The 21,770-nt window shown below is 46.0% G+C and overlaps 1 protein-coding gene across 4 annotated transcripts in view; it reads right to left on the reverse strand.

Annotated features, from left to right (window-relative positions):
• Nucleotides 1–12,282, reverse strand: part of STK25 (serine/threonine kinase 25) — a 29,759-nt gene extending 17,477 nt beyond the window's left edge. Inside the window, exons 1-2 of one of the 4 annotated variants that reach the window (XM_037848480.1) lie at nucleotides 11,766–11,888; nucleotides 11,241–11,369 (exon numbers count right to left, since the gene is read on the reverse strand). In XM_037848480.1, the coding sequence (XP_037704408.1) occupies nucleotides 11,241–11,270 (30 nt within the window). In that variant the 5' untranslated portion in view covers nucleotides 11,271–11,369; nucleotides 11,766–11,888. Of the gene's footprint in view, nucleotides 1–11,240; nucleotides 11,370–11,703 lie in introns of all 4 variants that reach the window. The other 3 variants (XM_037848479.1, XM_037848481.1, XM_037848482.1) reach the window with 3 other exon arrangements.
• Between the last annotated feature and the right edge of the window lie 9,488 nt (nucleotides 12,283–21,770).

The raw sequence follows: 21,770 nt of genomic DNA on the forward strand, positions 1-21,770 counted from the left end.
TAGAGGAAATAATCAATGACAATTTCCCATCTCTTACGAAAGACATAAAATTACGGATCCAGGAGCACAGCATACCCCAAACAGAATAGATCTGAATAGGCCTATACCAAGACATTTAATAATCAGATTATCAAAAGTCAAAGACAGGAGGAGTCGGGCAAGATGGCGGCATAGAGAGGAGTGGAAGCTAAGTAGTCCCCCTGGAACAACTACAAAAAACCAGAAACAACTAGTAAATAATCCAGAATAACTGCGGGGGGACAAACAAGACCATCCATTCATCATACACCAACCTGAATTGGAAGGAATGCCCTAGAACACAGCATAAAATCTGTAAGTAAAACCTGCGGAACCAGGTTGGGAGACCCCTTCCCCCATAGCCCGAGCTGCAAAGCCTCGTGGTGCCAGAGAGAAGCTCTCTCCCAGCAAGTGAATATAGCTCAGCTGAGCTCCAACTGGGGTTTTAAGTAGCGAGTGTGAACTGCTCACTACAGGTACCCATCCCCAAAAAACAGACAGAGGCTTTGGGTGACGACTGACCTTGGAGAGCCTTGGACTGGGTCTGAAGGGGGCTATCTGATTCTTTTTCGGCTCAGTGGAGAAAGCCATTTTCAGTTTCCAGGGCTGTGAAGCGGAGAAGGGTGGAGACAGCACAAGCAGAGAGCGAGACCATTGAAATGCTAATGACCTCCACCTGAGGGGTCTGTCTTCTCTAGGAGGGAAGGGGTGGGGCCCTTTCCATTCAGAACCAGACCCCAGAGCCTGGGGGAACATGGCCACACCTCCTCACACCAGTCAAGAATTATAGGCTAACAGGCGTCACCTGCTGGGCAGAAAAGCACAGTGACCCGAGGCATCAAAGGGTGGAGCAATTTTCTAAGACACACCTGCAGGGAAACCAGATACTGAATATTTCTTCCCTCTGGGACCTGAGCCTGTTCTGGTCTGGGAAACCTGATTTGGATAACCAAGGAAACCATGCCTAGACAACAGAAAATTACAACCTACACTAAGAAATACAAAGTTATGGCCCAGTCAAAGGAACAAACGTACACTTCAACTGAGATACAGGAATTTAAACAACCAATGCTAAATCAATTCAAAAAGTTTAGAGAAGATATTGCAAAAGAGATAGAGGCTGTAAAGGAAGAACTGGGCATGTATACGGCAGAAACCAAAAGTTCAAAAACCTACTAGTAGAATCTATGGAAATGAAAGGCACAACACAAGAGATGAAAGACACAATGGAAACATACAACAGCAGATCTCAAGAGGCAGAAGAAAACACTCAGGAACTGGAGAACAAAACACCTGAAAGCCTACACGCAAAGGAGCAGATGGAGAAAAGAATGAAAAAATATGAGCAATGTCTCCGGGAACTCAAGGATGAAACAAAGTACAATAATGTACGTATCATTGGTGTCCCAGAAGGAGAAGAGAAGGGAAAGGGGGCAGAAGCAATAATAGAGGAAATAATTAATGAAAATTTCCCATCTCTTATGAAAGACATAAAATTACAGATCCAAGAAGCGCAGCGTACTCCAAACAGAAGAGATATGAATAGGCCTATGCCAAGACACTTAATAATCAGATTATCAAATGTCAAAGACAAAGAGAGAATCCTGAAAGCAGCAAGAGAAAAGCAATCCATCACATACAAAGGAAGCTTAATAAGACTATGTGCGGATCTCTCAGCAGAAACCATGGAGACAAGAAGGAAGTGGTGTGATATATTTAAGATACTGAAAGAGAAAAACCACCAACCAAGAATCCTGTATCCAGCAAAGCTGTCCTTCAAATATGAGGGAGAGCTCAAAATATTTTCTGACAAACAGACAATGAGAGACTTTGTGAACAAGACATCTGCCCTACAGGAAATACTAAAGGGAACACTACAGGGTGATAGAAGACAGGAGTGTGTGGTTTGGAACACAATTTTGGGAGATGGTAGCACAACAATGTAAGTACACCGAACAAAGGTAACTAAGAATGCGGTTGAGAGAGGAAGATGGGGAGCATGTGAGACACCACAAGAATGGAGGAAAGATAACGACTGGGACTGTGTAACTTGGTGAAATCTAGAGTATTCAACAATTGTGATAAAATGTACAAATATGTTCTTTTACGAGGGAGAACAAGCAAATGTCAACCTTGCAAGGTGTTAAAAATGGGGAGGCATTGGGGGAGGGATGCAATCAGCATAAACTAGAGACTGTAAGTAATATAATAATTGTATTATGCTTCCTTTAATGTAACAAAGGTGATATACCAAGGTGAATGCAGATAAGGGGGGGGGATAGGGGAGGCATGTTAGAGACTTGACATTGGTGGTATTGTCTGATTCTTTATTCTACTTTGATTTAAGGTTATTTTTCGTTTTGCTGCTTCCTAGCTGTCATTTTTTTTTTGTTTCCTCTTTCTTTTGCCTCTCTACCTTCTTTGACTGTCCCTCCTGCCTTGTGGAAGAAATGTAGATGCTCTTGCTTAGTATGAGCAGAATGTTCAATTAGGATGAATTTAAATGTTTGGAAATGAACAGGGGTGTTGGTAGCAAGATGTGAGAATAACTAACAGCGCCGAATGGTGTGTGAATGAGGTGGAAAGTGGAAGCTCAGAGTCATATATGTCACCAGAAGGAAAGTTGGAGGTCAAAAGATGGAAATGTATAAAACTGAATCCTATGGTGGGCAATGTCCATGATCAACTGTACAAATACTAGAAATCACTTCATGAACCAGAACAAATGTATGACAATACAATTAGAAGTTAATAATAGAGGGGCATATAGGGAAGAACTATATACCTATTACAAACTATATACTACAGTTAGTAGTATTTCAACATTTTTTCATAAACAGTAACAAACGTACTAAATCAATACTAGGAGTCAACAATTGAGGGGGTTGGTTAGGGATAGGGGAGGTTTAGAGTTTCCTTTTCTTTTTTTCTTTTTTCATCTTTCACTTTATTTCTTATCTGGAGTAATGAAAAGTTTCTAAAAATTGAACAAAAATTAAGTGTGATGGATGCACAGCTGTATGAGGGTACCCAGGGGCAAGTGATTGTACACTTTGGATCTTTGGATTATTGTATGGTATCTGAACAATCTCAATAAAAATGGAAAAAAAAAAAAAAAAAAAAAGTCAAAGACAAGAGAATCCTGAAAGCAGCAAGAGAAAAGCGATCCATCACATACAAAGGAAACTTGATAAGACTTGTGGATTTCTCAGCAGAAACCATGGAGGCAAGAAGGAAGTGGTGTGATATATTTAAGATACTGAAAGAGAAAAACAGCCAACCAAGAATCTTATATCCAGCAAAACTGTCCCTCAAATAGGAGGGAGAGTTCAAAATATTCTCTGACACACAGACAATGACAGAGTTTGTGAACAAGATATCTGCTCTACAGGAAATGCTAAAGGGAGCACTACAGACAGAAAGGAAAAGACAGGAGTGAGAGGTTTGGAACACAATTTTGGGTAATGGTAAATGTAAGTACACTGAACAAAGATAACTATGAATATGTTTGAAAGAGGAAGGTTAAGCACATATGGGACACCAGATAAAAAGATAAAGACTGGGACTGTATAACTTGATGAAACCTAGAGTGTTCAACAATTTTGATAAAATGTACAAGTATGCTTTATCATGAGGGAGAACAAATGAATGTCAACCTTGCAAGGTGTTAAAAATAAGGAGGTATTGGGGGAAAAATACAATCAATGCAAACCAGAGACTATAATTAACAGAAACATTGTATTAGGCTTTCTTTAATGTAATAAAGGCAATATACCAAGGCTAACTGCATATAAGGGGCATAAGGGAGGGGTATGGGACTCTTGGCATTGGTAATGTTGTCTGACTCTTTATTCTACTTTAGTTTAAGGTTATCTTTCCTTTTGCTGCTTCCTAGCTGTCATGCTGGTTTCTTTTGTTTGTTTTTTGTTGTTTTCTTTCTTTTTTCTTTTTCTCTTGCCTCTCTATGTTCTTTGACTCTTCCTCCTGCTTTGCAGAAGAAATGAAGATGCCCTTATATAGATAGTGGTGAGGGTGGTGAATACATAAATATGTGACTATATAAGGAACCATCGATTGTTTACTTAGCATGGAATGCATAGTGTGTGAACAAAACCATCTTAAAAAAAACTGGGTTGATGAAGAAACCTGGAGGGCAATATGCTGAGTGAAATAAGCCAGACACAAAAGGACAAATATTGCTGGGGACTCACTGATAGGAAATAATTATAATATGTAAACTCATAGACATGAAATATAAGTTACCAGGATATAGAACAAGGCTAAAGAATGGGGAGCGTTTGCATATTATGAGCAGAATGTTAACTCTGTTGAACTTAAATGTTTGGAAATGAACAGAGGTGATGATAGCACCTTGTGAGAATTAACTAACAGTGCTGAATGGTGCGTGAATGTGGCAGAAAGGGGAAGCTCAGAGTCACATATGTCACCAGAAGCAAAGTTGGAGGTTAAAAGATGGGAAGGTATAAACAGTGAACCTTGTGGTGGGCAATGTCTGTGGTTAACTGTACAAATATTAGAAATCCCTCTCATGAACCAGAACAAATGTATGACACTATAACTAGAAGTTAACAATAGAGGGGCATGTAGGGAAAAAAATATACCTATTGCAAACTATAAACTACAGTTAGTAGTATTTTAACATTCTTTCATAAACAGTAACAAAGGTACTCTACCAACACTATGAGTCAACAATAGGGGGGGGTGGCTAGGGATATGAGAGGATTTGAGTTTCCTTTTTTTTTTGTCTTTAGTTCTTTTCTGGAATAATAAAAATGTTCTAAAAAAATTAATTGTGGTGATTAATGCACAGCTGTATGATGGTACCGGGGACAACTGATTATACATTTTCGATCTTTGGATAATTGTATGGTATGTGAACAATCAAAATTAAAAAAAAAAAATTATAACCAAAAAAACTCCCAAAAAAGAAAAGCCCAGGACCAGATGGCCTCACATGTGAATTTTACCAAGCATTCAAGAAAGAATTAAGACCAATCCTACTCAAACTCTTCAAAAAAACTGAAGAGGGAAAGCTACTAACTCATTCTATGAAGCCAACATCACCCTAATACCAAAGTCGGACAAAGATACTACAAAAGAGAAAATTACAGACCAATCTCTTTGTTCCGATTTGTTAATGCTGCTGTTTTGCAAAACACCAGAAATGGATTGGCTTTTACAAAGGGGGTTTATTTGGTTACAAAGTTACAGTCTTAAGGCCATAAAATGTCCAAGGTAAGGCATTAACCATAGGGTACCTTCATTGGAGGATGGCCATGGTGTCCAGAAAACCTACATTAGCTCAGAAGGCACGTGCCTGGCATCTGCTCCCTGGTTACATTTCAAAATGGCTGTACTAGTTTGGATATATTATGTCCCGCCAAAAGCCCTATTCTTTGATGCAATCTTGTGGGGGCAGATGTAATAGTGTTGATTAGATTGGAATCCTTTGATTGAGTGTTTCTATGGAGAGGTGACTCAATCAACTATGAGTGAAACGTTTGGATAATTTCTTTGGAGGTGTTACTGTGAGCAACATCTTGGAGAGCAACTGAGAGTGACATTTTGAAGAGGACCTGCAGCTAAAAGAGGACAAAACGCCCCAAGTGCAACATTTTGGAGAAAGCCATTTTGAAATACAACATGGGAGCAAGCGGACACCAGCCACATGCCTTCCCAGCTATCAGGTTTTCCGGATGCCAATGGCCATTCTCCAGCGAAGGTACCTATTGTTGATGCCTTACCTTGGACACTTTATGGCCTTAAGACTGTAACTTTGTAACCAAATAAACCCCCTTTATAAAAGCCAATCCATTTCTTGTATTTTGCATAAGGGCAGCATTAGCAAACCAGAACACATATATCTGATAAGAGACTGATACCCTGCACATAAGAAGAAATCCTACAACTCAATGACAATAGTAAAAACAGCCCAATTATAAAATGGGCAAAAGATATGAAAAGATATTTTTCCAAAGAGGAAATACAACTGGCTAAAAAACACATGAAAAAATGCTCATCTTCAATGGCAATCAGGGAAATGCAAATCAAAACCACAATGAGATATCATCTCACACCAGTAAGAACGACTGCCATTAAACAAACAGGAAACTACAAATGCTAGAGAGGATGTGGAGAAATTGGAACTCTTAATTGCTGGTGGGAATGTATAATGGTCCAGTCACTGTGGAAGAAAGTTTGGCAGTTCCTCCAAAAAATAGATATCGAGTTAAACTATAATACAGCAATTCCACTTCTCAGTATATACCCAGAAGATCTGAAAGCAATGATACGAACAGACATTTGCACACTGATGTTCACAGCAGCAATATTCACAATTGTCAAAAGATGGAAACTATCTAAGTGCCCTTCAACAGACAAGTGGATAAACAAAATGTGGTATAAATACAAGATGGAATACTACACAGCAGTAAGAAGGAACGAGGTTTTAAAACATAACATGGAAGAAACTTGAAGATATAATGCTTAGTGAAATAAGTCAGAAACAAAAGGAGAGATACTGTATGTTATCACTTAAGATGAACTCCCTGAACAACGTAAACTCAGTGTCTTATAATGTGAAATATAAGGGGATCTAGAGAAAGACAGAAGTTAGGGAAGGGGGAATGATTACCTAATATGTACAGATATGTTAATGAGGGTAAACTTAAAGGTATGGGAATGTACAGGGGTGATGATTATTGGTTAACGGGATTATAAGTATCAGTGCCGCGTTGAAGGCAAACATGATCGAAAGTGGTTTTTTAAAGGCATGAAACCCACAAATTAGCACTACAAATATAAATAAATGTTTGCATGATACACTTCTAAGGTATGACACTGGTGCAAAGACTTAACAACAGAGTGGCACATGGAAGAGCCACCCGTTACATACTATAGACTATTTATTAGGAATACCTTACCAGTACTACACTAATACTAGAGATGAATAATTGGGGGCAGATAAGAGCTTTGGGATGTTCTATATTATGATAATTGTTTAAAATTCAGAGTGATGATGACTGTATAACCAAATGAAGATAACGTGAGATACTGATTGTTTACCTTGGCAGAATACATGCTATGTGAAATTAGGAACCCCCTACTTAATAGGTCAAGCCCTCCACTTGAGGCTTGCTCTTATGAAATTTATGGCTGTAAGTGGAAGGCTAAGCCTTCCTATAATTATGCCTAAGAGGCACCTCCAGAGAGCCTCTTCTGTTGCTCAGATGTGGCCTTTCTCTAAGCCCAACTCAGCAAATAAATTCATTAAATTCCCCCCTACAAGTGACATGACTCAAAGGGGAGTGAATCTCCCTGGTGACGTTGGGAACAACTCCCAGAAATGAGCCTGGCCCGGGCATCAAGGGATTGAGAATGACTTATTGACCAAAAGGGGGAAAAGAAAGGTAACAAAATAAGGTTACAGTGGCTAAGAGATTTCAAATAGAGTCAAGAGGCTATCCTGGAGGTTTCTCTTATGCAAGCTCCAGCTAGATATGCCGAATGGCCACAGTATGCCAAGCCCCAACAACAGTAGTCCCGAAATACCTAGGTCCCTATCTGAGATTCTATAAAAGCTTGACTCACTAAGTTTATTTTTCAGAAACTTATATCCACCAGAGTGTTCCTATGCCACAGAAGTCCTAAAACCCAGAGGTCCACACCCATTTTCAATATGAACATATTAGGGTGGCCACTGCCTAGACACCCCTGAAAATCAAGAAAGTGATTAAATAAGAGGAAGGGATAGCAACAGACAAGATAGGATTTAACAAAGGATTATGAATACTGAATCTTTATCCATAAATATGTATATATTTTTAAGATGCTAGGGTACTATAATAGGTAAAAGGAAATAACTGAAATGGTGGAACTAACCCATAACATTCTTTGACATTTGCTCTATAGTTACTCGTATTTTGAAAGTTATCACCTTTCTGTATATGTTATATTTCATAATAAGGAAATAACCAAAACCATGGAACTGTAACCCACAATATTCTTTGAAATTACCTATATAACTACTCGTTAAATTAAACTTTGAAAGTTATCACCTTTCTGCATACGTTATATTTCACAATAAGGAAATAACTGAATTTGTGGAATTGTAACCCTTAACATTCTTTGAAATTTCCTAACTACTTGTTAAATTGTAATTTAAAAGTTATCACTATTTTATCACCTGTAGATAAACGTATGTTATATTTCACACACAAAAAAATGTACAGAGTTTCTGTCTGGGATGATGGAAAGCTTTGGTAATGGATGGTGGTAATAAGAGCACAACATTCTGAATGAAATTAAGAGCACTGAGTTATAAATTTGAATGTAGTTAAAAGGGGGAATTTTAGATTGTTTATGTTACTAGAATAAAATTTTTTTTTTAAATCCATGAAACTGCACAACACAGAGTGAATCACAAGCTAAATTATGGACTGCAGTTAATAGTACAATTAAAAAATTTGCTTTCATCAGTTGTAACAAATGTACCACACCAATGAAATGTGTTAGTAATAGGCTGATATATCAGTATCCTGTATACAAATGATTATCTGTAAACCCAAAACTTCTCTAACAAAAAAATTATTTTAATATTTAGAAAATAAATAAAATACTACAGCAAAAATAGCAAAAAGTTAAAAGCTGATAAATCTGGGTATCTGGGTACAGGGTACACTGGAGTTCACTGTAGAGATTTTGTATTACTTTACAAGTGTCCTGTAAGTTTGAAATGTAAATAAAAAGTTAAGGACAAAAGAAGAAAAGCACCTCCCTCCAACAAGTGACAAGCGCTGCAGGCCTCCCCAGGCAGGGGCTCGGCAGATGGCCACCCAGCTGCCGCCCCGGGCCTCAGAGAGGAGGGTGCCGCACCGGAGAGTCTCACAGAACACAGACGCTGAGGGACACAGAAGCTACCCATGGCCACAGAGTCCTTCCAGCCCAGGCTTGCCCGGCAGGGCCTGGGCCTAGAGCCACACGCGGCCTTCCTGCTGCTTCCCCAGAAGGCGGCCCAGGCGGACCTGGCAGCCCAGGGTCAAGGCCTGCAGCGTGGAGGAAAGGACACCTGGGAAACACCTAGAGCCGACCTGCGGCCAAGGAGGCTGGAGACCAATGCATCCCCAAAGCAAAGGTCAAGAGGGATTCGGGTGCACAGAAAGAGAGCGGATCGCCTGGAAAGACCCCACCACCCAGAGCCCTCAGGGCCCGAGCCGTTCTGCCCCTGTCTGCCACACATTCTACAGGGAAGCCAGGAGCAGTGAGAAATCAAGTGGGACGCCTATTTTCTTGTCAGCATGTGGCTGATAACAGTCCCAGCTGCTCAGCTTTTTCCAGGCTGGGGCATGGACCCGGCCCCTACCTGAGAGGAGAGCAGAGCCAGGTGAAGCAATTCCACCGTGGCTGCTGGTCACTGAGCAGTCAAGGAGCCCCTGAGACCTCTGTTCCCAAAAGCACCTTCTGCACTGTCAGGCAGGGGTGCCCCAGCTGCCCGCCCTGTCCTAGACACCGAGCAGCCTGGGAAGCAGCCGCTCCACATGGCTCTCCATCAGGCCGAGACTGTGCCAGTCACAGCCTCCTTCCACCTGGCCGCCTGCTCAGCACCTGTCAGCACCTGTCAGCACCACTGTCAAAATGCCTCCTCAGCAGCAGAACTGCCCCCAGCCTCAGCCTCAGCCCCAGCCCCAGCCTGTTCAGCCCCAACAGCAGGCAGGAGACTCAGGGAGGGCTGGGGGTGCCTGAGCCCACTCCTTCTCCTGTAAGATGCCCCGGAGGGGGCAGGACTGGGCCAAGCAGCATCACCCAGCACACCGTCCCTCCAACTCTCAGGGACCCCGTCCCTCTCCTCAGGCCTGTGTCAGTGACCATCCTGCTCTCCTCTGACCATGAGGACACAGCTTGCTCTCCATCGGGGCTTCCGGGCAGGGTGCAGGGGCCAGGGCTGGGCCCCTGTGGCAGTCGGAAGAGAGAATCCCCTGGGCAGGGCAGGGGGCTTCAGAGAGAACAGGCGCTGAGACCCCTGGGCCCAGCTCTGGGCTGTACATGGCCAGCATTCTGCAGGTCCCACCACCACAGGTGCTGACGGGCCTGGCCCTACAAGTGCATCCCAGGGACTGCCCGTTCCCAGCCCCACCAAGAGAAGAATGCCCCAGGACCAAGCCCCCCGCCCTCACACACCCCAAAGCTGCTGGGGGAGGGGGGACGCTTCTGCCTGCCAGCGGGCCTGCTTAGGGCTACCGCGAAAAGGGCAAAGGGCATTTCTTCCCTTTGGGGCCTTCTCCAACTCCTCCGTGTCCCCACGCCCCCTCCCTGGGTCTGATCAGAGGCAGGAAAGGTTCCGTCCACCAGACCACCGGGCCAAGGACGAGAACCGGCTAGGAGCACGGAGGACTGCGCCCCACAGTCCCAGGGCAGCGCCGAGCTCTCCCTTCTCACTCAGGGACCCGGCAGCTACTCCTGCAGCTCTTGGAAACAAGCCGGAGGCAGACCTTTCTCTCGGGATCCTAATCATGCAGTCATCAGACATAAAACGTCAAAAATGAACCCAAACCCTGTCGGCTTCATTCGGCCCCCATCGGCAACCCCCAGCCCCCCACCCACCCATGACCCCAGCGGGTTCACAGCGCCCGCCCGGCAGCCAGGCCAGGGGTTCCCCAAGCCCCTCCCCGGGCTGCCCCGCGGCCCCGCCCCAGCGCTCGTGCTGCGAGGGCCGCACTCCGCCTTGTAAGAGGCGACCCCAGCACCTCCCGACAACATAACCAAACGGCCGGCCGAGGGGAGGCGCGCGGGCCGAGGGCTCCGGTCTCTCAGTCACCTTTAAACCGCACCTTTCTTTGAAGGAACAAAAGCTGGGGCGGCGGGTCCCAGAAAACAAGTCGCCCAGCGCGCCAGCCGCGCCCGCAGCTGCACCTGGCGGTCCGGGGCGCAGCCGACCCCAGCAGGAGGGCAGCCGGGCCCTCCAGGACCCCCGCCGCCTGGGAACGCCCGCACGCGCTCTTCCCCAGGCGTGGACACCGCTTACTCGGATCCCGGACCCTCGGTGGCCGCCCTTCCGGACGCCTGGCCCGTGGGGGCCGGGTTCTCCCCGCCCGGCCGGAGCCACCTCCCACCCCCGGTGAGCCAGCCGGCGCACCGCCCGACCCGCGGCAGCCAGGGGTCTCAGGGGCTCCACACTCACACACACCGAGAAGCGCGCCCCTTACCTGGCTGGCAAATCCCCTGAGGTGAGCCATGGCCCCCGCGGCCGTCAGACCATCCGCCTGCAACGCGAGGAGGCCCCAGAGGCCGCCCTGACGCTCCGGCACCCGGCTCGCCCGCTCGGCTTCAGTGCGCTGTGGCGGGGAGAACAGGCTCGCAGCCCGGTCCGGGGCTCTCGGGGCTCCCCCGCGCCGGGCCGCGCCCCCCAGGTCCACCGGCCGCGGGGCTGCAGCCAGGAGGCCGCGGAAAAACACCCGCACCCCCCGAGAGCCTCGCCGGCCGCGGCACCCCAGCCCCCGGGCGGCCTCGCCGCGGAGTCCTCCCTAGCCGGCCGCCCCGGGTGCCCGCCCCCCGACTCGCCCCCCACCGCGCGGCCAGCCCCGCGGCCTCCCTCCGCTCCGGGACCCCCACCCCGCGCTCGGCCCCTTCCCCAACCGCCCGGTGCAGCTCTCCCGGCGGCGCGCCCACCTCCGGGGGGCTCCATCCCGGCCTCCCCCGGCCCGCTCCGCAGTGCCCGCGGAGGCCCCCACCCGCAGCCTCGGTCAGTCTGGGGAAACCCGGGTCCCTCAACCCCGAAGCAACGGTAGCGGCGGCGGCGCCGGAGAAAGGCTGGCGGCGGCGAGCGCTGAGCGCGGCGTCGTGGCCCGGCCGCGGTGCTCTCTGGGACACCGAGTCCCGCCGCGCGCCCCGGGCCAGGGCTCCGCAGAAGCTGGACTGCAAGTCCCGGCAGGCGCCGGGGCGGGGAAGGTCCGCGGCGTCGTCCTGCTTGTAGGGACACCGCGGGGCTCGCTGGGATTTGTAGTCTCTCTTCCTAAGACTCTCCGGACTATGTCTCCCGGCAGGCCGCGGGGCTGGCGGCGGCGTCACGACGGCTGGGGCGTGGCCTGGGCCGGCGATGGCGTTCGACGTCCGCTGGCGCCGTCTGGGCGTCACCTTGGTCGTTACCGCGGAGCAGCTGAGGCCCTTCCCCGAGCGCCTGGCTAGCCCCGCCCAGTGAGGCGCCGGAGCCCCGCCCAGCGCGTTTCCCCCGGACCCGCCGCACCGGAACCCTCCCCTCGCCCGCCCCGGGACCCCGCTTCCCGGGCGGCTCCGGCGTTGTCCCACAGCCGGGCTCCCTCAGGCTTCGGAGAGGCCTCCCTGCGGCCGGTGGTTGCTCCCGCTCTCCTGCCTCAGATTCCCCGGCCGTAAGGGTGCTGGAGGGACCCACCGGATAGCGCGGGACGCCGGGACAGGGCCCGCGGCGAAGGGGGTTTCCGCCCCGCCGAGGGGCGCGGGAAACCGGGGAGGGGCGCGTGCGCCCCCCTGGCCCGACGCCGTGGCCCGGCAGCGCCGTCCCGGGGGCCGTGTCCCCCCACTGGGGCCCGCAGGACCCTCCTGCCCTCCCTCCGGGCGCAGCGGCCTCCCCAGTTCCCCGCGGCCCGGCTTCCCGGCCTGCAGCAGGCCCCCGGGACAAGGTCGGCGCCGCCGCAGGCTGCACCTACCCCTCAGCCCGGCGCAGGCGCTCGGTGAACGTTTGTGGAGCGAATGCCTGAATGCGTGGAAGTAAAGTGCATATTTAATACACAAATACATGCCTGGAACAACTCTTCTTAGATCCATCAGAGAACTGAGGTCACGGAAAACCCACTACCCCAAAAACCGGGAGGCACAGCGAATCAAGAGCAGAAACTGCTGCTGGAGCCAGCATTAGCAGGAAAGCTCTCAGGATCATGGACTTATTGCTGGCCACTGGGTATGGATGCACTTGAGAGATGAGGTCTCCAGGGGGCCCTGCCTTAGGGAGACCCCCGCCATCACCACTGTGAAGAGCAGAGAAACATCTCCCCCTGCTTCCAGCACAGGAAGGGCGCAAGCAACTGTGTGAAACAGTGTTCTCTCCCCCCTCACCAATGCTTGTCCCCCAGGAAACCCTCTTACAGCACCTAACCGGCAGGAGCGTTGCAGGAGCCGGATGAGACGTGGTGGACACACCGAACTCCAGCCCCATCTAGCCTTCCACAATGGGAAAGGAAATGTCCAGCGCCAGCCCCCTTTAGCCTTCCTGCGTCACCTGAGGGGTGAAAAAAAACACTGCTGAGGAGCACTGGTCCCAACTCAGGGTCCCAGGCTCACTAAAACACGGAGATCTTATTGTAAGGTCATAGGACCTTTCTCGTCCCACATCAGTAGGCCCCTGGATAAGAACAGGGATTGCAGCTGAAAAGAACTGCAAAGTTCAGAGCCTATTTAAAAAGAAGTCTGCAGGAAACCCAAAGACAGCAGGGGAGGCAGAAACAAGGACACTAGAGGAAATTTTAGCCTTTGACACCTGTGCCAACAAAAAACAGTAAACACAGCCTAACTCCTAGCCCAATACACAGAAAATCCCACATTAAAGGCCTATTTACCCTCTGTTCCTATTACCTTATACCTCATGTCTGACTTCCAACAGAAAATGACAAGTCATGTCAAAAGGCAAAAAAAAAAACACAGTCTAAAGAAGCAGGACAAGCATCAGAATGAGACTCAAATATGGCAGAGATTCCAGAATTATCAAACTGGGAATTTAAAATAACTACAATTAATGTGCTAAGGACTGTAATGTAAAAATGGATGACATACAAGAACACATGGGTAATGTAAGCAGAAAGATGGAAACACTAAGAAAGAATCAAAATCAAATGCTAGAGAACCACACCCTGATCTAGTTGGAGTGAGAAGCGTCAGGACTCCGTCGCCGCCACAGGAGCTTTGAACAACCAGCAAGAAGAACTGGACGGAACATCTTTCTCAAAGCACCAGAAAACAATTAAAGTACTGCAGTAATACGGCATGCACCAAATCAGGAAAAGGCATCTTAAAAGCAGTAGGATCTTGTGGCGCCCTGGCTGGCTCCTCCCCCACCCCTCACCAGCTCAGTGCAGAGCCGGCCCACATTCCCAGCATGGAGCACAGAGACCCTCTGCATGTACTTAGGAAGAGAGACCCTCTGCATGTACTGCGAGCAGGTACGCCTGGCCCAGTCTGTGTGGTGGTGGTTTGAGGGACTGTCTTAAAGCCTGCCCTGCATACAGAAGGCAGCTTGCGGGTGTCTGAGCTTGTACCTCAACTTACCAGGCCTGGGCCAGGGGACCTGATATCACCCCCTGGGGAGGGTAGTAGGTACGGGCGTGAGTGCCCTCTGCAGCCCCCCCGAGCCTGGGGAGCGAGGTCAAGGCAGCTCCCTTTTCCTCACCCAAAATGCCACTGGCAGGGGAGGCTTGCCGGAGGAAACCGCCTTTCTCCCAACTGCCCTTTCCCCACTTCCTTATCTTACCCACTCACTCCCTGGTGCCAAGGCCACTCCTGCCACCGCCAGCGCGCATGCCCGTGGCCAGAACACCCCCGCCCCGCTGCAACGGTTCCGGCGTTCTCTCAGAACCAATCCTAGCCCCTATCCCTTCAATATTGCCATTTAAGGCTACTTCACCTCTTTTCCAGCCCTGCCCTTATTACCAGCCTATATAACCTGTAATCACCCCTGAATAAATCTCTTTGGCGCATACTCCTACTGGATGAAGAGTGTCTTGTCCCTATCGCCGCCCTCCTTGCACGCCTCTCGCCAAGGACCCTGGCCACGTCCTCCGCCTCGCCCTCGCCTCCGGGAAAGAGCCCCCGCCGCCGGTACCCCTTGAGCAGCCCCGAGAGCTGAGGGCTCGGCTACCGGCCGCCTCTCCCCCTAGAAGTAGTAACCGCGACCGCAGCAGCTCACCAAGCTCTCCTACAGAATGGGGTCGGAGAAAGTCAAGTTGTGGTGCCAGGGGCAGGGGAATGCTGGCTGAAGGACATAGAGTGCAGTGCCCAGACTGTGAGGAAAGTGTTTCCTAGAAAGGGGAGATTCTTAGCCATGTAAACAGGGGGACTCCTGCATACGCTGAAAAGACCAGGGAGGTGCTTACCCTCTGCCCTCAAACTACATTGTGCAGATAAGCCCTGAAGGAGAGCACTCAGGCACGTCAATCTGCAAAACTCAGAAAGGTGTTTTCTTTATCTCTTTCTTTGTCTTGTTAGCTCCTGGCATTCCAGGAAAGCTCTGTTGTAACACTAGCTGCATGCAAGCTTAAGGAACAGTCACCTCAGAATGTTAATTCCAGTGGTAACACATTAAAATATCACAATGTCAAGATTCAACAAAAGATTACAAAACATACAAAGCAACAGGAGATAATGGCCCAGGCAAAGAAGAAGATTAAAGCATTAGAGAACAACAATGAGGAGGCCAAACCTGGGACATTCCAGACAAAAACTTTTTAAAAAATATCCTAAGTATGTTCAAAGAGCTAAAAGAAAAATGGAAAGAACTAAAGGAAATCAGGAAAATGATAGATGAACACAAAGAGAATTATCAGTAGAGAAACAGAAATTATGAAAAAGAACCAAACAGAGCTAAAGACCACAAGAACAGAAATTAAAAACTACCTAGAGGGGGGCAACAGCAGATTGGAGCTGGCAGAAGAAAGAATCAATGAACTTGAAGGTAAGACAATTGAAATCACTCCATCTGAGGCGCAGAAAGAAGAAAGAATGAAGAAAAAGGGAAAGAGCCCCAGGAACCTGGGGGACACCATCAGGCGTGCCAACACACGCACTTTGGGAGTCCGAGAAGGAGAAGAGAGGAAGCAGTAGAGAGAATTTTCAAAGAATTAATGGTTGAAAATACCCAAATTTAACAAAAGACATGAACATATACATCCAAGACACTCAGTGAACTCCAAACAGGATGCACCCAAATAGACCCACACCATGGCATATTGAAGTCAAACAGTTGAATGCCAAAAATAGAATTCTGAAAGCTGCAAAAGAAAAGCAAGGCACCCCATGTGAGGGAGCCTCAATAAGATTGTGCTGATTTCTTATTAAAACCACAGAGGCCAGCTAGATGAGTGGCATGACGTGTAAAGTGCTGACGGCAAAAAATTGCCAACCAGGAATCTGTATCTGGCAAAACTGTCTTTCAGAAAATGCGGGAGAGGTTAAAGACATTCTCAGATAAACAAAAGCTGAGGGAGTTCATTGACTCTAGACATGCCCTACAAGAGATGCTAAAGAGAGTTCTGCAGGTTAAAAGGAAAGGACAACAGGCAATAGATAAAGGCCTCATGAAGAGATAAAGATCTCTGGTGAGGGTAATGACAGGAAAATGTAAATGCCAGTGCAATTGTATTTTTGGTTTGTAACTCCACTTTTTACTTCCTACAGGATCTAAAAGGCGAACGCATAAAATGTGATGATAAATCAGTGATTTTTAACTCATAATTTATAAGCCTGCAATTTTTAAGAAGAACTACATAAAGGTGGGGATGGAGGAATATAGGAGCATAGTTTGTGTATACTACTGAAGTTAAGTTGGTATTAATGCAAAAGAGGTTGTTATAGATTTAGGGTGTTAAATTTAAGCCTTATGAAAACTACAAAGAAAATATAGAATATGCAAGCTCATAGAGACAGAAATTAGAGTACAGATTGGTAGAGATGGGGGCAGGAAGTATGGAAAATTAATGAAAAATAGCTATAGGGATTCTGTTTGGGGAGATGAGAAAATTGTGGTAATGGAGGGTGGTGAGGGGAATAACACATTGTGAACGTGATTGATCCCACTGAATGGTGTGTTTGGGGGGGATTGACATTGGAAAGCTTATGCTGTAAATATGTTTCCATAATTTAAAAAAAAAGTACAACTGAAGAGTCAATGACAACTAAATGCAATATGTGATCCTGGACAGGATCTAATAAGGAAGGAGAAAAGGCTCAAAAAGACATTATTGGGACATATGGAAAAGATGGAATATCCACTGTAAGCTTTCTATGAACATTAAATTTCTTGAATCTGATGACTGCATTTAAGGTAATTACATATGGAACATGCTGGTTCTTAGGAAATGTCCTTGGCAGTATTAAGTGTTCAGAGAGCAGGATGCATTCAGCCTACATTCAATTTTAATAAAATGGATAGACAGGTAGAAAGATAGACAGATGAATGATAGAGCAAATGACAAAATGGGGGGAGCAGAGGTGTGTGCTGGAGTTCTCTGTATCATGTTTGCATTATTTTTGTAACTTTCCTGTTTCTTTAAAAGTCTTTTTTAAAAAGTTTAAAAATGTAAGTGTTATAAATCAAAAACACTATAACAGAAATGAAGAATGCCTTGGGTGAGCTCATCAGTAGACTAGACAAGTCCAAGAAAAAAATCAGTTGAGTTTAAAGATTTGTTTATAGAAACTTCCAAACGTGAAATGCAAAGAGAGAAAAAAAAAATTAAAGCTGGAACACTGGGGGACAATTACAAAAGGTGTTCCATGCACATAATAAGAATAACAAGAGGAAGAAAAGAAAGAAATAATAAATATTTGAGGTAATAATGACTGAGGGCTGTCAATAATTAATGAAGTCCAGGGGGCTCAGAGAACACCAAGCAGGATTAAAAAAAAAAATTCCTACACATATGGCTTAACATATTCAAACTGCAGAAAATCAAAGGCAAAGAGAAAATCTTGAAAAAGAAATAGAAGGGAAAAATCCTGTAACTATAAAGGAACAAAGATAAAAATCACATCACACTTCTCTTCAGAAACCATGCAAGCAAAAAGTGAGTGGAGTGGAATATTTAAAGCATTGAAAGAAAAAACCCACCAACCTACAATTCTGTATCCAGTGACATTATCCTTCCAAAGTGAAGGTGCACCTGCCGCCCGCGTGGTAGATGCTGCCCGGCCACCTGAGGACACTGGCCCGCGTGCCCGCCAGCCACAGCCCAAAGCTGTCCTTGTTGGGCGGGAAAATGCAGGGACAAGTCCATCCTTTGCCAGTGTCCTAGGAAGGAGGGTCTACGTGCATCCCCTACACTAGGAAGTCACATAGAGGAGACGGTCAGTGGTAACACACATTTCCTAAGGCACATGGCCGGTGTCTGCGGGTCCTTCTCTCCTGGGTTTCACTGCTTCCAGCTTCTGGCTTCAGTGGCTCCTTTCTCAGCGTCTGTGGATGTGTCCTAATCTCTCAGCTTCTCTGGGGCTTCTCTGAGCTCTCAGCATTTTCTGTGTGTCCTTTATCCTCTCATAAAGGACCCCAGCAAGGGGATTAAGACCCACCATGAATGGGCAGGGTCACATCTCAATTGAAACAATCTAATCAAAAGGCCACACCCATAACAGGTCTGCGTCCTCATGAATGGATTTAAAAGAACAGGGCCTTTTCTGGGGTACATAAAGCTCCAAAATACCACATTATGAAAAGTATTTTGCATAAGGTTGTGTATGTATTGTGTTTATCCCTCAAGTTCATTAATGGCTTTGATTACATTCTAAAGAAAAGGGAGTAACACAAAAGGTAATTTATCCTTAGTTGTAACCATATGAGATGAGGATTGGCACTGGTGGTATGTGCCACTTTGTACTTTTCCCCTCAGGTTCTCTGTATGCACCAACCAACCCCCAAATCATTGTGCTGCTCTAGGAAGGGAGAGAGGGTGGGAGAGAGGGAGGGAGGAAGGGGGAAAAGCTTGACATTGTGTACATTTATTTTTTTTATCAAATCACATGGAAACATAGTGCAACTGAATGAAACAAATATCAAATTCTTGCCTTAAGTATTACTAATGGGCAGAATTACACAGCAAATAATTATCAGATCATTCCCAGTTTAGGTCTGCATGTCGTCTCTATCACTGAATAAATTGTTGATTCACTAATCAGTCAGTCATTGATTGTGATTAAAATTATCAAGTAATTTTTTCAACTTTAATTGATAACTGTTTTGTGAAACCTGTCTATCCAGAGAGGTAACAGAATATTTTTGCTATGAAATTATAAGTCAAGCATTTAAAGTGAATTTGAGATGAAAAGTGAAGCATATTTTTCAAGCAACAACAATAATCTTTATTTCTTGTTTTAGGAATTGGAATAGTTTAAGTTTTTTTTATTTCTATTAATTGCCTTGTATCTTCTTCCATCACATGAATACACTGACAATTAGAAGACACAAATTTTTTTAAATACTTTTAAGAATTTGGTATAAACATTGATGGAGGTATGTATCATTTTTACTAATAAGTAACCCGACCCTTCATACCTTTTGTTTACTTAGGGTGTTTTGTTTTGTTTTTTCAGTGTCTGAAAGTTGAAGGCATTTCTGTCATACTATAAACAAACTTATCATAAATATGTTAAAACATAAAAAAAAAAGTGAAGGAGAAAAAAGGTATTCTCAGACAAATAAAAATTGAGGGAGCTTTTTCCAGGAAACCTGCTTTACAAGAAATGTGAAAAGACTTCGTCAGAGATAAGGAAAACTATATAGGTCAGAAACTCAGATCTATGTAAAGGAAGAGCATTTGAGAAAGAATAGATGGGGATAAGATATAATCTTATATTTTTTATATCTTAAACTAACTTAACAGATAAAAATTTGTTCAAAGTAATAATGGCGACAAGATATGGATGACTGCTGTGTATGGTAAGTGAAGGCAGGGCGGTAAAGTGATAAGGGCTGGAGGGTGGAAGTGGGGGTGCTCTGTTAGAAGTTCTGCACTAGCTGTGAAGTGGGAGAGCAGTGTCTGAGAGTGGGCCTGCAATGGCAGTAAGTGTATACTGCAAACCCTAGGGCAACTACTAAAAGAATTTTAAGAAGAAGTAAAATTGATACACTAAGAGAGAAGAGAAAATGGAATCATATAAAAATAAAACCAGAGGAGGCAAAGGAAAAAAAAACACACACACACAAGCAAAGAACAAGGGAAACAAAAAGAAATACAAATACAGTAGATATTATTCCAACTATATATATAAAGTCACTTTAAATGTAAATTGTCTAAATACAATTAAAAGAGAATAGCAGAGGAGATAATTTAAAAAACCGCCCAACTGTATGTTGTCAACATGAAATCTACTTCAACTATAAAAACACGGAGAGATTAAAAGTAAAGGATGGGGAAAGACATACCGAGCAGCCTCTAATGAAGAGAAAGCTGGATTAGCCATATTAGTTTCAGACTAAGCAGATTTCACACCAGGGAAAATTATCAGGGATAGAGGGGCATCACAAAATGATAAAGGGGTAAATTTCCAAGAACACAACAAGCCAAAATGTGTATGTGCTCTACCAGAGAACACTGAAATACATGAGGCAAAACCTAATAGACTCTAAGGGGAAACAGACAAATCTGCTTTATAGCTGGAGACTTCATCCCTGTCATCCAGCAATTGAAATATCCTATAGGCAGAAAATTGTGAGGACAGAGCTGAACTAAACAGCTCCATCAATCAAATGGATCTAATGGAATTTACAGATTACTCTGACAACAGTGGAATATACATTCTCCTGAGTTCACATGGAACATTGACCAAGATGGATCACATCCTGGGTCAAAAGCACACCTTAAAATTTAAAAGTTATAGATTATATGAAGTATGCTCTCAGACAACAGTGGAATTAAAGTAGGAAAAAAACAACAGAGAGAGAAAATCCCAAAATATTTGGTTATTAAACAACATACTTCTTAATAACACATGGGCCAAATAAGTCTAAAGAGAAATTAAAATACATTTTCAACTAAATGAAAATGAAAATACAACTTATCAAAATGTGTGTGATACTGCAAAAAGTGTTCAGATGGAAATTTGTTAGAAAAGAAGAAAGATCTAAGATCACTCATCTAAGATTCCATCTTAAGAAAATAAAAACATACAAGAGGGGAGAACCTAAGATGGCGGCTAGGTGAGACAGGGGAAAAAAACACCTCCATGAAAAATACTAGATAAAAACCAGAAAGTGACCCAGAACACCAGTCCCAGCGATGCACTAGTCGGACAAGGTCTGCTAAAGCCACAGGGACTGTGCACTTGGTGAAACTGGGAGTCTGCATTCTGAAATGAGTGAGTGAACCAGCTGAAAGTCCCACGGCCATGCTGCAGAAACTGGGGGTTGGCGTTTGGAGGAGGACTAGATCTTTAAAAAAAAAAAAACCCCGAGAGCAGCTGCAGTTATGACAGTGAGAACCGCGCAGTGAAGCAGGAGCGGGCTGTGCAACCGCTCAGTGTCTAGTTTGGAGGATAGTCCACAGCTGATTCCCTCAGGGCCAGGGGGGCAGAGGGGAGGGCCAAAAGGGGAAAGAAACCATGCTGCTTGCAGCCGGCTCCCCAGTGGGCTGGAGACACTCCTGCCTGGGGCCGGACCCACAGCCCAGAGCCGCGCCAGGAAACCCAGTGTGACGGAGTGTATCCCACGGCACCGCACACACGCCACAGTATTGGCTGTGGACAGAGGCCTTGGGTGCATACACAGCTAGCTGTTCCAGAACTAGGAAGGCGGAGCTGTGCGAAAAGGGGGGCGGGGATTGAGACACCCCATTCAGCCATCTTTGCATCAGGCTGCACGGCCCGGCAGCCCGGGGCTTCCCTGGAGGGACAGCGCGCACTTGTGATGTAGCACAGCTTTCCCTCAGCAGAGGTCCTAGTAGATCATAGCTGAGAAGGGAGGCCTGCTCAGAAAACCCAAGGTCCCTACTCCAGTGCCAGGGACT

This window comes from Choloepus didactylus, chromosome 9, assembly GCF_015220235.1.
Source record: "Choloepus didactylus isolate mChoDid1 chromosome 9, mChoDid1.pri, whole genome shotgun sequence".
NCBI lineage: Eukaryota > Metazoa > Chordata > Mammalia > Pilosa > Megalonychidae > Choloepus > Choloepus didactylus.